The sequence below is a fragment of the Nuphar pumila genome, chromosome 13, assembly GCF_984573655.1.
Source record: "Nuphar pumila chromosome 13, dmNupPumi1.hap1.1, whole genome shotgun sequence".
In the NCBI taxonomy this organism is placed as follows: domain Eukaryota; kingdom Viridiplantae; phylum Streptophyta; class Magnoliopsida; order Nymphaeales; family Nymphaeaceae; genus Nuphar; species Nuphar pumila.
In genome coordinates, this window is record NC_143261.1 from 48752750 (window position 1) to 48770135 (window position 17386).

A 17386-nucleotide genomic window follows, 5' to 3' on the forward strand; every position below is an offset into this window, starting at 1 on the left:
TCCTCAACCCATCTTTCAGTCCGTGCACATATTTGGCCGCCCTTGCCTTCTCGCTCTTAAAGAGGTTGGGACAATACTTCTCGAGATTCCGGAACCGGGTAGTGTACTCCATCAAACTCATGGTTCCCTGAGTCAGATCAAGGAACTCTCGTTGCATCTGTTCCTCAGCATAAGGAGGAAAGTATGCATCCAAAAACTCATCCTTAAACAATTCCCAGGGAATCCCGTCCTGGCCGGCGAACTTTACCCTTCGCAGGGTATCCCACCATTTCTTGGCATCTCCCTGCAGACGGTACGTGCCAAATGGAGTCTTTCTGTCCTCGGGAACAGGTAGGACGTCGAACGCTCGTTCCATTTCTTCGACCCAGCTCTCGGCGGCTTCTGGGTCCGACTTTCCTGAAAAAGTTGGCGGGTCCAACTTCAGGAACCTTTCGAACGAGACACCACCCACATGTGTACCAATGTCGACCGGATGGTCACGCGCTGCCGCCTGTGCTGCCTGAGCAGCCTGCGCTGCCTGAGCAGCTTGCGCCGCCTGCATGGCCTGTGCAGCCTGCAAAGCCTGAGCAGTCTGATTTGCCTGAGCCGTCATAGTCTCGGTCAGGGTGTGAATGGCTTCCATCATAAAGTCTCTCGGCTCCTGCCAGTTTGCGGGAGCAGCAGTAGATGACGAAGCACCTCTGCAGGTATAATGTGACATCTACAACACCCACATTATTAACATGATTAGCCTCATAATGGTCCTACCCTCTCGGGTTTAATCACGAACAAGACCGTTCGTAAAAACATATTAAACTTTTAATTCCCTACTAATCAAACACATCGAACTATGAATGCAATCAATCAGGTATAGTTCATATACTTTTAAATAACAACATTAAATAACTTTACCAGGGAGGATGACTGCTCTGGAGGACGGGTCACAACCAGTGGATGTTTCGGGCAGGGCTCTCTTACAAAAATACAGATCTCTTACTACTTAGGGATGATAAAAATTTCAGTCCTTTATGGTGGTTTTGATACCAAACCTGTAACGACCCCAACTCCTTCCTTTTCAAAAATGCAAGATTTTTTTTTTTTTTTTCATATACAGAAACCGTCCCAAGGATCTGGGGTCCTCACAGTTCCACTTTCCATTGGATATCCCACCACCACAATGTACCGACAATCATCATCAATGAGTAGTAACACCAACCATTTATTCATGGACCGAAGTAAATTGTTATTATCGTTCTTCATACAACCAAAGAGTACAAGAACTGAAGAGAACAATGGAGTAAAAAACAAACCTAAAATCCCTCTGCCACTGCCGAACTATCCAACCCAAAATGTGAACCTCGTCCATCCATAGTGAACAACTCATCTCTCATTGCTCTCCATTTCCTGTAAAACCAACGAAGTAGAAGGGTCAGAACAAAATTCTGAGCACTACTAATTCAAGGAAATTAGGTGAGACAAAGATCATGAGTAAGATTTCATATGTTGGTTTGATTGAGTGCAGATACAACCAACATACAACATCCGATTATACATAAGGGTAACAAATTATTCATACTCACGGCTAAAGGACAGTAAGACAGTAACACATAGAAATACTAAAACATTTCAACATGCTTTTAAGAAATGAATTGCATACATTTACCATATCATGAACTAGAGATCATTTCAATTGATGCATGACATAGTGCAAAGAAGAAAATGCATGACTTCCTTATTATCATACATTTACATTTGAGTTTTCTTTCCATATGCATGACCTTATTTAATGCATACAACTTTAAGTTTCTCTTTTAAATTTCCATCGCCCGCGGATACACCAAACGGGTAAAAACCCCGAGGTCAAGTAGGTTCCCAGGGTAGATTAACACACAAATTTGTATTTTATTACTGGGTCCCAACCTAGCCCTCGACCGAGTCACCCTCGGAACATTAGACCTCCCCATCAAATGTCGGGGACACAAGGGACACCCCACGCCCACAAGTGCCACTTCCTTTGGTACCAAACAAATTCACAGCTGTGACCAACACCACCACTCCCGGGTAAATTGGCGGGTTCTCCTAAAACCGTGGCCAGGAGAAAGAACCTCCATATCGGGTTCTGGGGACCAAAAATTCACGCACACGGAGTTTTTTGTATCCTCACAGCCTCCCCAGGACTGGAAACTCTAAGATCTCCATTCTCCAGACGGATGACCTCAGATCAAAAGTTACACTGTTCTTTATTATGTGTTCATTTAATTCAGTTCTAAATTTTGCAACACCCTATGCAAAAGTGAAGTGTAAAGCTCGCATACACCCCTGCGAGAACTCATATGGGACTCCCGCCCACGAATACCATGTGAACAGTGTAGTTGTATGCCACCATCTTACGTTGTGTAAGTGATGCAGCCAATGTGGAAACAAAACCAACTTTCTTAATAAAGTGCACAAATTACCACACCATATGCATGTACTATCCATGTACAAGTGTCTCTATGACACCCCCTACCTCTTATGCATTCATCCATCGTTCATAAATTCATGACAACAATCTATGCATGATATCACATTTTAAAACCCACATTGATCCATATATGCACATGAGGCTTTAAACAATACATACTTCCATGTAACATGCCACATATTTCAACAAGCATTCATGATTAAGACAAACAGCAGTATACTAACCAAGCTCACATTTAAATATCATGAAATGAAATGCTATCATTCATCCATCCATCAGAATGGTGTAAAATCCTAGCACCTACTATAAGAAGTAGTTAGGCTTGCCACACTCGGCCTTTCGTCCTACTGTCTAAGTAGTCCACACTACTTAGACTGCTGGTTGGACTAGCTAGATGAGATCATCCAGCACATCCCCTGCTCATATTACTGCACATACACCATCATAAAAAAAAACAGAAAAGAAACAAACAGGCTAATCCCCTACGGCTGGTGGTCTTTATACAAAGAAAACACACCATTAGCAGCCGATTATGGAGAAACAGTAATAGCATTTAGAAGTAATGTTAATAATGGCAGTCATCGGTACCCAGACATCTGTTGACAGGGGGGTGTCCCCTGCAAATCCTCATAACATTAAAATGAACATCTTAAACTGCATTATGTAATTGTTTTAGATTTAAAGCATGCAAAATGTATACTTAAATTATTTCAGAAACATCGGCTTAAGAGTGTCACTATAAATCCCCAACTATCACCATTGCTCTCATGAACTGCAAATGAAATTTAAGAGTTATTTTGATACACTCATAACTGGTTGAGTCCAACCCTCAATACCTTAACACAGCTCAGAAAAATCATAGACTTCAGCAGACCCATGATAAAAATGACACTTCGCAGCCCTGAAGTTATGGTGAACCGAGCTGCTAATATGAGACTCCCTCATACATACACCAAATTTAACCCACTGTTGCAACTTAGTATAAAGCCCATGATCAAGACTATTGTAATCAAATCAAAACTGTAAAAAGATACTACGCATAAAATAACTTAACGTTCATGGTTTTAATTCTATCAACACCCCTGTACAGGAGAATCAGATTTGCTTTACGAGAATCGTGTTTACCCCAAAATCGACCGATGAAACCCTAGATTAGGCAAATCAGGTGCTTCCATACTGATTCCCTAAATTAATACACACCAAACCCACAATCGGTGTAGAGCACGCATGTAAAATCAGGGATTTACATTGACAAGTTAAACCCTCATTGCTGTCCGAGTTAGGGCTTCCCCTATAACCCCTCACATGGAAGATCCGAAACCCCAATTTCACCGATTTGGGGTTTTAGGTTTAGGGCTAATGTAAACCCCAAATCCTACCCTCAAACCCTCATACAAGATCGAACCCACGTTCGATCCCTCATCCATTTCTGAGAATAGCCGTACCTTTTTACGGCGATTTTCCGGTGGCTGGAGGCTCCCGTCGCGAAGAGGTGCAGGCTAATGGCGTTCCCCCCTACTGCCGTGAGGGAAAATCCTCGCAAGAGCCTTGACGGGTGCGGATGGTCGAAGCTCCTGCCGTGAAGGACTCCTTCCTCCACTGTGTGCGCACCAATTGTATCAACTCTGTCATCAAAATTTTGTTCATCAAAGACAACATTTCTTGAGATTCTGATACGTTTGTTGGTGGAATCAAAACACCTATATCCTTTGTAGTCATCTGCGTATCCCACAAACCTACACTTCTGGGTCTTGTCCTGAAACTTGTTTCTCAGGGACCGATCAATATGCACATAGCAAACACATCAAAAAACACGCAGATCATGATAACTAGGATGAGCTCCAAAGAGACAGTGATAAGGAAACTTATTTTCCAGAACGACCATGGGCAATCTATTTATCACATGCATGGCAGAATGAAAAGCTTCTGTTCATAGGTTGATGGGAAGATTACTGTCATGAAGCATACTCATGACACTTTCAACGATATGTCTATATTTTCGTTCAGCATTCCCATTTTGTTGAGGGGTGTGAGGGCATGACACCCTTCTTCCTATTCTGTTATTTCAAAGAAATGAAATAAAATCACGGGATGAGAATTCCCCCACCTCCATCACATTGGAAAAATTTAATGGACTCAGAAAATTGATTTTTGACCAAGGAAAAGAAATTTTGAAACAAAGAGAAGACTTCTGACTTATTTTTTATGAAATATATCTAAGTGTATCGAGAATAACTATCAACAAAGATTTAGATAATATCTGCTTCCAGACCCATAGACAATTGGGACGGGTCCTCACACATCAGAACAAATAATCTCAAAAGTTTTTGGCTCTCTTATTAATAGAATAGACAAATAATCTTAAAAGGTTTTGAAGCTCTCTTATTAATAGAATGAAAAGGCAATACATGATTCTTTCATGAAAGACAACTAGAACATTTATGACTGCTCTCATCCCCATTAAGACTTTCTTTTGGAATGAGATTATTAGAAACAAGTTTCTCAATAAAATGACTCCCACAATGTCCTAACCGACTATGCCATAAGATTGACTTACTACATTCAGAGATGCTAAAAACACTGGCAGAAGAGGATGAACACGACTTTAATGAAGGCTTCGAAATCAGGTGAGCAGGACGAACAACATGACATGAAGCTTCTTCAAAGGCATATATGTTGCCTCGTCTCTTTCCTTCAGCGAATGTTTCCCTCATGCGTAGGTCCTTGACCTGCACAGAGAAGGGAGTGAATTCAACTGAAGCATTATTATCATCAATAAGTTTGGAGACAGAGACAATATTTTTCTTAATGTCATGAGCATGAAGAACGTGAGAAAGAGTAAGGGTAGAATGTGACATGGGAATGACAGTCTTTCCAACATGAGAAATAGGATGGTGGAATCCGTCTCTAGTGACAATCTTACTTTTTCCGAAATAAGGAATAGGGTTAGAAATTTTACATGCATCGCCGGTTACATGAGTTGCTGCCCCTGAATCGACAAACCATGTGCTTTCATCACTCTTCTTCAATTTTAACTCTGACAAGGCAGATATCATCAAATCTTTAATCTCTCCATTGTCTCTGGTATTTGTGGACTTTCTTTTGGTTTCTGTCTGTGGACCCTTTCCTTTATTCTCTGGATTATGCCAACAATTCGCCTTGATATACCCTTTTTTGTTACAAAGGAAGCAAGTAGGAATGGATCTTGGTCCTTGCGCATAAGTTAACATGTTTGGAGTGGGAAGCAGACCACGCCCTCTGTGTCCACTTCGCCCTTGCCCTCCTCGTCTCCGTCTTCTACCATAAGTCACTCCTGTGGTCAAAACTTCTTGAGTATTTGGATGATTATGAGTTTCTTCAGAGAATCCCTTCAGAGTCATTTTATACTGGATCAATTTGGCTCGTAGCTCATCGAAGGTGGGAAAAACAGTAAGGCACAATAGTGAAGTGACTATCATATTGTAGTCAGATCCCAATCCACTCAGAGTTTGTTGCACCATGTCATTATCACTAACGTCACACCCTATAACAACAAGCTGGTCTTTGATGATCTTTATCTTGTTCAAATATTCCATGATGGTCATAGAATCTTTCTTAGCAACTGAAATTCCCTTTTTAGAAAGACCACCCTTGCTTGAGAAACCTGCGAATACGTCTGAACCAGTCGTTCCCAGAGTTGTAGCGCTGTACAGTTGTCAGGAATGACAACGAGAATCTCTTGAGACAGAGTTGATGTGATGTATGCAACAACTGATTGATCTTTCTTTTCCCAATTGAAAAATTCAACATTTTTGACATATACGATTGAACTCGCCCCTTGATCATCTTTTTTTTCTCTTGGGACAAATTTTGGTGGGACTGAAGTGGTTCCATCCAGGTGACCTAAGAGACCTTGACTCCTTATGAAAGGAATAATTTGTCAATTCCAAATCAAGAAATTTGAGGTGTTTAACTTTTCAGAAACAAGTTGGTTGAGAAAAATTGAAGAAAGGTTTGATTGAGAGTGATAAGAATCCATTGAGAATGAGAATCAACCGAAGTATCCACAAAAAATTTTAACCCTCTTTTCCTTTTTTTTGGAAGAGAGGGTCGTAAATGGTCAGAATCGGAGGATGCAGGAACTGATGTTTAACTTGTGAAAACTGATATCCAACGACGTGTGAAAAACACCTTCACACGTTAAATATACCTCTCCCTTTTGACAAGTGTAGAAATGAGTAATCAAAGTATAGATTGCACAACGAAGCAATGAGAAATTATGGGAAAAACTGTAGCATTCGAATATGCAGAGATAGATTTGGAAAGGTAGGGCAAAAGATGATCAATCAATGAATAAAAATGATTCTCGTGAATGGGTTCACGTGAATCAGTTCACGTGAAATCCTATAGCCCCCTTTTTTGCACGATCTGGGTTCAAATGAATGGATTTCACGTGAATCACAGATTCACAAAAGTAGTCCCACGCGAGATGTGAGAACACAGGGGACTTCAGAAAAAGGAAAAAAACAGATAAGGAAGGGGAGTAAGAGAGGAACGAAAAACTTTGGATTTTCAGATTGTCAACTCTGCCGGAATTCCTTTTCAGCCTTTAGGGGATCTAGGCTCTGATACCATGAAAGTTTTTCATCTTTTACCTGTATTGAGAGAGAGAGAGAGAGAGAGAGAGAGAGAGAGAGAGAGGAACCCAAAGTAGCGATTGCGGCTGTCACGATTTCTTCATACAGAAATCGTGACCTAATGGCTGTATTAATATACTTAAGTTTACATTGTGGGTCGGGTCTGGTGTAATATCCGAACCCGGATACAAGTGAAAATACGAAGGACCTATACATTGTGGGTCGGGTCGGGTCTGGTGTACCAGACCCGAAACACTGTTCACCTTTTTCAGGAAGATCATCTATTGATGCCAGAAATTGTAATTTTCTTTTTTGACTCAGTAGATGCTTGTAATTGCTCATCCTTTTATTTGGTTGCTTAGTCAAGTAATTTATTTTATGTCTCTTGTCCTTGGCTTCAGAGCGACAAAGACCATTCACATAGTTTAATTGAACATAAACCTGTGGCATCTGTGAATGAGAAATCTATGAAAGGATTCTTGAATAAAGCCCCACCTAACACCAGCCTTCCAAACTATCAACGTGGCTTGAGGAGGTCCTTGAGTCAAAAAGATCTACCTAAGTTCCAGGGTAGCCATTCGGTAAGTGTTTTATCTCTTTGATTTTGATAGTCAAAGGAAGTATTTTATGAAGAATTTGAAATACATTGGAATCTATTCTCGTTGCATCAGGCCTACTCTGCCCTTACTGATGATGAAGGGCAGGACACTTGCTGTAATAGAAGTGGAGAGAAGACGATAAGGGCTGTTTATGCTCAGAGAAAGGTGTGCCCTTTCCACCAGCTTCTGGCAGTCAATGTCTGTGGCAATATGAAATAACAAAATATTGTCTCTCTTCAGGCTGAACATCCTGATGGTGATGAGATTGGTGCGGGAGCAGATGGACTATATGAAGCTATGCGCAAGGAAGTCAGGCAAGCTGTTGCAGAGATAAGGACAGAGCTTGAACAAGTCAGTTTAGCTTGATGAACAATTGATGATTACTTTCTTTTGTTTCTTTTCACCACTTAAGTGTTCTTTTCATTTATGCCCAACATCTTTGATTTTGTCTTTAATATTTTGGCTTGATGATTGGCAAATGAATCGTCAATTTATTTTCTTATTTTTCGCTTGGCATTTTCTGTTTTACTTCTTGTGAATGCTCTTAAGGTCATGGAAAAAGCAAAGTCAACCGAGCTTCCTGGTGGTGATTCCTTAGGATCAGATGATAAAAATGTTGTACAAGCAATTGCTGACATAAAGAAGAATTATACTACAAAACTAGCACAGGTACTATAGGAGAAAACCTTTTCTATTATCAAGACTGTTTATTATGGGTTTGATGTGAGTGATTTAGTTTGTGACACTAGTGTTGTAGCTGAAAATTCTGCGAAGTTGCAATTTGCAATCCTGGCTGCATGTTATCTTTACTGTTTGCTTGCTAACTTTCTTTCATTTAGTTGCTTTGGTGTTAGAAAAACAGAAAAAAAGACAATATGAACGTTGACTTGATGCCATTAATATGCAGCTAGTTGTGCTGTTATAAAGATACTTAAGATTCAGGATGCAATTAACTGTGAATAATTATGATTGTGCCTTTGAAACATTGCCCTTCTATCTTTTTGTTTTTTCCTCTGGATTTCACTTAATGATGATGATGATGAAATCCCGCTTGGTGGTACTTTGTTGCTAGATAATTGTTCCTTGATAATATTTTGAATTGTAGGTGTTTGTAATTAGTAGTTCACTTTTATTCTTGAGCTTTATAAGACTATGTAATGAAAAGCACAGGTGACACTTAGTTGCAAGGCCTTGCCTGGTTGCCTGACTTGCCTATCCATGTTTAGGTGGTGTGCAGGATTGCTTGGAATAAAAAGAATAAAGAAATTTCTATAATATAGAAAAAAATGATCATGATAATTAGCAATCTTTTATTTGCGATAACTGCATGATGAAATGACATCATTAATAGTTTCATTATGCAAAATCAGTTAGCTACAAAGCAGAAATCACGTCAAGTGTGATACTTTCTGCAGTACTGCTTAATTTACAAGATTAAAGCTTTAAAGAGTACAAAACATCAAAATAATCATCCTAATCTAGTAAAATAGAAAAATAATGGGGGATAATCTTTTTTGTATGGCATTCACAGACCATTCTTTCATTCTTCACTTGTTTTTTAATCCCGATGATGCTCCACAACTCTTCTCAAAGCCAAATGTATCTTCACCATTATCATCATCACTTGATGCAAATCCATAATCACTCGAGTCATGAGTCATCTTGCCCAATACATACCACCTTTTCCATTTTTTTCAAACCTGCTTTTTCTTCTTCTAAATATTATAGCTTTGTTCACGATTTTCCTTTCCCCTTTTCTGCCTTTCTGTTTTCTTGTAATAGGCCTGCATGTTCGGATGCTCCCATTGCTTTTCAAACAAGTTGTCATGTCAGAGAGGGGTACTATTGATGGGCCCGACTATCTTTGTGTTGTGTGTTATGTAACATGGGTACTTTTATCAAGCCCTAATGCCCGTCATATCATGTCAACAAGGGTGCTAGTATTGGGTACTCTTTATGGGTCAGTTGGGTTTCAAACCCAGCGCCACCCCTTTTTCTTATTCTATGATCTGGTGAACTTATGGCCAAGAGTCCTTTCTTAACTATACATTTGTTGATTATTAATTGTTAGTTAACTATATATCTTTGACATGTTTTAAGCTTTTAGTTTATGATTCACAGTCATGTATAGAGGATTTTGTAGATATAGCATAGTTGTGTGTTTTTTATACATGTTTGTATTTTCTTTTATACACATACCTGTCTGTTCAGAAATTACATGCCATGCCCTTCATTCCTATGTCGCACCCCTTATCTGCATCTGTACCTTTCTGACATATGTTGTGGGATTAACCACTCGTCATTCTCATTTGTTTTCTACTTTTGTTTTCTACTTTCCTTGGCTTTCAGCATGATTGGATCACTATTCATCCCACTACCGATATGATCAAGGTAGTGCTTTTTGTAACTTGTATTGCACGTGCACAAGGTCATTGAGCTTCTTGTGCAAGAGGTTGTTCCTCTTCTTTGTGCATATATGATCTATTACTAATTACTACTCTCAGAGTTGCTCCAATTATGTCCGCAACTAATTGTACTACATGCAAGGCTAAGAATTTATGAAAATAGAGAAATGGGGATGAACAAAGGCAATACAGGGATCATCCAGTCACCCAAGCTCACAATAAAAAACCTGAGATGAAACACCAAAGATGGCTTGTGATCCTCTTCATATTCCAGTTTCATGCTGAACAATGATGCTAATCATACACTTGCTTTTCTTGTCAAAAAAAAATTATGAAAAGAAAAACCACAGAGACGATATCATTTGGCAGAATGTGTTACGTAGGACAGTGTTATCGTCTGCAACGAGACACCAAAGTTTGTTTTTTCATACACAATTATGTTTTCTTCATATCTTCAACTGATGGGGAAAGGAAAAAAGGTGGGAAAGACAGCTTCATTGAGGTAAACTGAAATTCAATCAGGTACAGACTTTGAAGTCCACAAGTCCATCCTAAGAGAGAATTTCTGATGAATACATCTTGGTGCCAATCGCCAAGAGGCTTCCATATATTCCTCAAGACCAATGGCGCCTTTGGCTCCAAAATTTTCAATAAACATGGATTACATGCAGACGCTAACAGGAAAGCTCCTACTGCGGAAACTTATACAACATTACCAGTTGTAAACAGCACACAAACTTGAAGACAAATATGAATTCTAAACAAAGCATTGGACAGGCCATGACCTATGACAATGCATACCAATCAATTGTTGACCATTTTGAGAACATTTTTGGGGAAGTTCTAGTTTATTTCCATACTTCTGCTTTGGTATGTGGATAAATTCAATTTCAGTATTGGTTGTATAGCCATTTAGCATTGTGGTTTGAATTACACCATGTTCTCTACTTATCTTGGTAATTTCCAAGAGGCTCTCTTTCAGTGTACTATGCTTGACAATCTGTTATTTTGTCCTAGTCGGAGAAGCGGACACGAGAGCTTTTGGCTGAGTTGGCTGTTGAAGGGCAGCGAGGCCGTGAACTTTCAAAAATTGTTAGAGAGTTGCTTCCAGAACCAAAACAGTCTGAGCCCGCAAAGTCATCACGATCAAGAAAAGTAATTCTTCTCTGCTAGCACTTTGGTTCAGCTTTGTCATTATCATACTTCAATTGGCTGATGCCATCCAATATCTTCCAGAGAAGCACGGATAGAACCAGAATGTCAAAGTGCCTGAGCCAGGAGGCTGAGAAATATTTTGAGGATTTCATATCAAATGTTGAAGATACAGATTTTTCATCCTTTGATGATGAAAAGAGTGATGCTACTTTAGGAGAAAACACGCGTTCAGGGGATCGTGTATTTGGGAATACACGCAGCAATCCCCTGCCTACAGACAATGATGGGGTTGTGCTACCATGGTTGCAGTGGGAAGCAAGCAATGATGGCCCGTCTCTGTTGCCAGGGAATCAAATCGAAACACCAGCATCAAAGGGACACCTGTATGATCTAGCTCAGGTAATTGCATGAAAATAACAATATACTTGTAAAAAGCAGTTCCACAGCATGTTATATTTTTATTTCTCAAGCTCTTGGAATTTGATAAAAGTTTCTAAATAATATCATGGGATTTTCCATTATTCAGGCTAACTTTGGAATGTTGTTTTCATGGCAGGAAACCAGCGTTGAAAGCAAGTCAAGATATAACAATACTGATCATGTAACAAGCAGCCGAGGGAGTTGGAACCCTGAGGACATAAATGAACCCACGCTCTTCGCATCTGTTGATTCATACACTAAGATAGTCGGAGAGATGGAAAAATTTGGAAATGGTTCAAGCTGTTCCATCAAGTCATTTGATATGGACGGTTACCTACAATGTCTACACAATGAAGACCTCCTCATAGAAAGAGTGAGGCAGAGACACAGAATATATAATGGTGGGCTTATGTTATGTTTCAACAATATCTCTTGATCTCTGCCAGGCTTTTTTAATCTCAATAGATGTCAGTTTTTTGCTTGGTATTATTTAGTTATCTTCGATTTCTGCTGATGTGTCCTTGTCAAAGAAACCAAGTTTAAAAATTTCTGTTCACGTGTCATCCGGCCAACCTTTTTGACACTGGCGGCACCTTATATTTTATTTTTATTTTTACTCGGAGAAACCGCTCTGGCTCAGCCTGCCGTACTTATGGTCTCTGTCCATGCCAACGTAATTCTCCGAGGGCTTACCCTTAGACCCCAGGGAGTCGCCAAGCTTCTGCTTTACACATGTGGGTGATGCCCCATGAAATTTAAACCTAGACTGCCCGTCAATCTGTATAGGCCCCATCCCACTACTGCAAACCCCATGTGTCGATATTTACTTATCCTGGCTTTCTCTATCGCCTGTTTTGTTTCCTAATATGAGCTCGGAAACAAATTTACAGTTGCTGCTGAAGTATGAAGGCATTTGTTCACTGAATTGACGGCCTGGGGTCTGCAAACCAGGCTAAGTGGGTTACTTAAGGTTTTCGAGTTGAAAGTGGCCAAGAGTTCAAAAACTGCAGTACACGTACGTTACCTTACGGTGCGTTTGAATTCTTCGGATCTAAAATTCAAGGGATTTTAACTACAGAATCTCTAATACCACAAACGCCCGTGTGCCCTCCGTACCCCCCCAAAAAATTGGATTTAAAATCCGTGGATTTGTGGGGCTCTTAGTTTTGAGGTCCTCTGTTTGTATGGAGGTTGGATAAAGGCATTGGGTGTAAAAACCCACGTAAAAAATCTGGACCCGGTTCGGATCCAGATTTGACCCGGATCCAAACCCGGTAAGGCCTCCCCATTATTTAAAGCACTCTGGGGGTAGGGTTTCTCATTCGAGAAACCCTCCCCTGCTGCCTTTCTCTCTCTCGTTTGCCAGAACCTCCTCTCAAGCCTATCCTTTCTCGAGCCCTCGTTGGAGCCTTGTCTCACCAGCAAGCTTAGTCCAGCGAGCACCTCCCCGTGCTCTCTCTGCTCCCCTCTCACCCTTGCCCGACCCTCTCTATTGCTTGTCCACCGACGCTGACACCGGCGACCTCAGCCCTTTTCCATGGCTGTTACAGGTAACCCCCGACTCCCCTCTCTTTCCTCTGTCGTCTTCATCTTCTTCTGTTGTCTTCTTCTTCTTTTGTTTTCTTTTTCTTTGCCCCCCCTTTCGCTTCTTTGGCAGAACGGCAGGGGCCACGCCCCCTTGTCGTCTGCTTTGGGTCGATCGGCATGAGTGACACCCCCTGCCATGGCCTTCCTTTCTGGTCGGCAGGTAGGGGTGACACCCTTGCTGCCCCCTCTTTACTGACAGGCGGGCAGGGGCTGCGTCCTTGCCCCTCTCCCTTCTGTCTGAGCGACGGGTAGGGGTTGCGCCCCTGCCTCTTTTTCTCTGTTGATCGGCAGGCCCCTGCCCCTTTCCTTTTTTCATGATAGGTTAATAGGGCAGGAGTTGTGCCCCCTGCCTCCCCTTCATTGTATTCTTTGGATCGACCCCTAATGCAGGTCAACATGTCTTTCTGTTTTAAAGTAATCACTTTTTGCCTTTTGCAGCTTGCACGATGGATCCCGCTCGCGCCCTACGACCCGAGCGCTTTATTACATACTCTCGAAGGCAAGCGCAACCCCGAGACTCCCCAAGGTAGGAAAAAGTTCCGCAATGGACTTTGGATGAACTGAACTAAGCTTAAACATTTAAAAATAAAAATTAAAGCAATTAAATATATATAGATATATATATTTATAGAAGTATACTTTTTAATTCAAGGACACAGTTTTGCGATCCTTGTCCTTTCCATTATGTCATTTACATTGCCATCGCGCTTTAGCGCACAAGCTACTGCTTTATGTCATTTACTTTGTCGTCGCACTTTAGTGCACATGCTACTGCTTTGTGTCATTTACTTTGTCGTCGCGCTTTAGTGCACATGCTACTGCTTTATTTTATTTACTTTGTCATCGCACTTTAGTGCACAAGCTACTGCATTATGTCATTTACTTCGCCGACGCACTTTAGTGCACAGGCTATTTGATTTATGCATTTACCTGCTTACGCATTTATTTAGCCGAGGTACGGTTTCATTCTTCATGCACTACTTATGTATTTTTGTGCTCGATGCGCAGTTTTGCACAACAAGGATTGCTTGGGTCTGGCATTCGTACTGGATTGTACTCGAGCTGACGTATTGCTGACTTGCACTTTCGTAAGTGCATCCTTGAGTGTATCCCGTTTCACTCATTGTTTTAAAAGATGTGAGTCGCACTTATGCCTTTCAATTCTCTAAAAAGGGGATTCCTAGCGCGAACATGTTTTCCCGAATGCGTATTTTCAAAGCAGAAATTAAAAGTCTTTCCTATTGCAAGATAGCAACCAAGTCTCTCAAATTGCTATATTTGGGAGAAGTATCTCTACTGCTTCTGTCTGATATGACTTAGAAAACCCCAATAGGGGGCACAACTTGTGTTTTGGTATAGTTCCTTCGAAAGACCCTTATCCCGTTTATCGGGACCAATATCATGAGATATGCGTAGCATACGATACTATGATAGTCGAATAAGAGATTCGTGGTGATCTTGCCTCGTACAAGTTGCACAGTGATGTACTCACGGTTTGGAAGATAAATCATGATCAAAATAAGATGTTTGGTTCAACATATTCCAATTATGCTCTTTTTCAAAAGATGCGGGTTTGCATGTGAGTGCTAAAATTCTAAATAAAAGATTTTTTATTCATGAATTCAGTTTTCCAAATATACAGTTTTGCAAAGTAAAGTTTGAGAGTCTTTTTATTGAAAAATAACATCCAAGTCTTCCAAATCAACGTATTTGGGAGTAGTGTGTTTGCTACTTCTGATTGCGTATCTGATACAACTCGGATAACCCCGATTAGGGGCATGGGTATGAGTTTGGGTGGGGTTTCTGTTGAGAAACCTGTATCTTAAACAGTATCGCAAGACATTCACAACATGTTGATACTGCGATAAATTGGATAAGAGATTCGTGGCGATCTCGTACCGTGCAAAGTGCACAATGTTATTCAAGTGGTTTAAAGGACTTGAGCATGTCAAGTCAAACTAAATATTTGTTTGACACATGAATGAAATCGCATAATGATGATGTTTCGCCTTCACAGGCAAGATGCTCGAATGGGTTGAAAGATTAGAGCATATAGAATGAGTATTCAGTTAAGTAACACCTGACGTACCCATTCGACCCGTTGTTTTCATCAAGAGAGAAGATGGATTGGTACAAAACTCCGATGAACAAGTTATTAACAACCACCGCTCGGGCAATGACACAGTATCCTCAGTCATCAGAGTTAAGGGACAGGACTACCAAAAATTATCCTAGGTGGTAGATTCCATAGACTTCTGCAGAAGTATGATGCATTCGTTGTCTGCGTACGCCTTTGGGAAGTCATCTCTCGGTCACCGACCGTCCCCTTAGGAGTGGAATCAGCTAGATATTCAGGGTATTGAAAATACATGGCATAATAGACCATGAACTAGTCTCGGTTGTTTCTACGATTCGTGTCTTGCGTGTACTCGCAGGCCAGCTAATATCGAAACAAAAGTTATATAGTTCACATTACTTGTTGGTTGCGCACTATGCACTGATTAATTGTTAATGCTAGTTGTAGCATTTCGCATGCGCTGATTGACTGTTAATGCTAATTATAGCATTTCACATATGCTGATTTACTGTTAATGTTGGTTGTAGCATTTCGTGTGCACTGATTAACTGTTAGTATTAATTATAGCATTTCGTGTGCACTAATTAACTGTTAATGCTAGTTGTAGTATTTCACGTGCGTTGATTCACTGTTAATGCTAATTGTAGTATTTTGCATGCGCTGATTTATTGTTAATGCTGGTTGTAGCGGTTCGCATATGGTGATTGACTGTTAATGCTAATTGTAGCATTTCACATGCGTTGATTAACTATTAATGCTAGTTTTAGCATTTCTCTTGCATTAATCAACTTTTAATGCTAGTTGTAGCATTTCTCTGTGGTGATTAAACTGCTAATGCTAGTTGTAGCTTTTTTCCTGCACTGATTAATTGTTAAATGCTAGTTTTAACATTTCTCTTACCCTGATTAACTGTTGATGCAAGTAGTAGTTTTTTACTTGTTTCAATTGCTAAGCCTGATAGAATTAAATATAAATACTTAATTCTGTTATATATTCTCACTTGTGATCAGTTTTTCGTGAAACTGACCCATCTTATGGGTACAAGTGATGATTAGGTTTGTACAGACTGCGATGACGTGATGAAATTAAGATGAGACTCTTTTCTTGACGTTTTGCTCATGAAGACAGTTTGGTAAATTTGAAAGGCTTTCTTAAAAACTCCTTTATATAAGTCTTAAATTATTATAAAGTGCATTTCAGAATCTATTTGGTTTATTAAATGTATAAAGTTTCAAATCTATTGTGAAAGAAAGTTTGCACTGTAATGCGCCCAAGGTCCATTGACTTGTTATTTCAAATATTATTTTTCGTTGAATTACTGTTTAAAAACTCTGATAAACAAATCATTACAAAGCTTTCAAACTTTTCATAAAAAGTTATAAGTCCTGGATTTTGAGTCGTTACAAACTTGGTATTAGAGCGATAGGGAAAATAATGAATATTGATCATTCAGCATCTGCATCGCACTGTGAGTATTATTATTTAAATTGTTTAGTATTTATTTTAATTAAAGGAATGTGTTTCTGCTTAAATGTCGTTCAAATGAATTGAACAGGTCAATAGATGCATTGACCGGAGTAGTTGAACAACTCTAAGCAATCATCCAAAACCTGGATTATAGGGTGGATGGGTTGGTTTGCGAAAGCACCAACCTAGGATGTCATGATAATCAGATGAAATGCCATCAAAACTCTCTCAACACAAATGTGCCCTTGAGATTCTTATGATTGTGAGGCTTATAAAAGCGTATAGGTGAATGACACATCACGCCTACAAATGATTAGTTTTGACTTATGAGGTGAATGATATATCACACCTACATAGTTTCATTGCAATCGGCCACGTTATGATTGTTGTGGTGAATATATCATACCTGTATAACTTGATTGATGAGTATCATGAATATCTAACTAAATTACCTAGAAGGTATATGCGTGTGTTTCACGCTGGAATAGTCGAATGAGATTTGATTTGATTTGATATAAGAATTGTGAATGCATATGAAGATAATGCAGTGATTTGAATGTCTTAGATGCATATATGTCTTGAATCCCGTGTGCATAACTCGAACTACATAGGAGTTA

The 17386-nt window shown here is 39.9% G+C and overlaps 1 protein-coding gene across 1 annotated transcript in view; it reads left to right on the forward strand.

Annotated features, from left to right (window-relative positions):
- The window catches only part of LOC149818301 (uncharacterized), a 45612-nt gene extending 33487 nt beyond the window's left edge, over positions 1 to 12125 (forward strand). Inside the window, exons 2-8 of the mRNA XM_089984868.1 lie at positions 7461 to 7640; positions 7731 to 7823; positions 7899 to 8009; positions 8208 to 8327; positions 11081 to 11218; positions 11300 to 11617; positions 11775 to 12125. Of these exons, the coding sequence (XP_089840994.1) occupies positions 7461 to 7640; positions 7731 to 7823; positions 7899 to 8009; positions 8208 to 8327; positions 11081 to 11218; positions 11300 to 11617; positions 11775 to 12074 (1260 nt within the window). The 3' untranslated portion in view covers positions 12075 to 12125. The remainder of the gene's footprint in view (positions 1 to 7460; positions 7641 to 7730; positions 7824 to 7898; positions 8010 to 8207; positions 8328 to 11080; positions 11219 to 11299; positions 11618 to 11774) is intronic.
- Positions 12126 to 17386: the final 5261 nt, after the last annotated feature.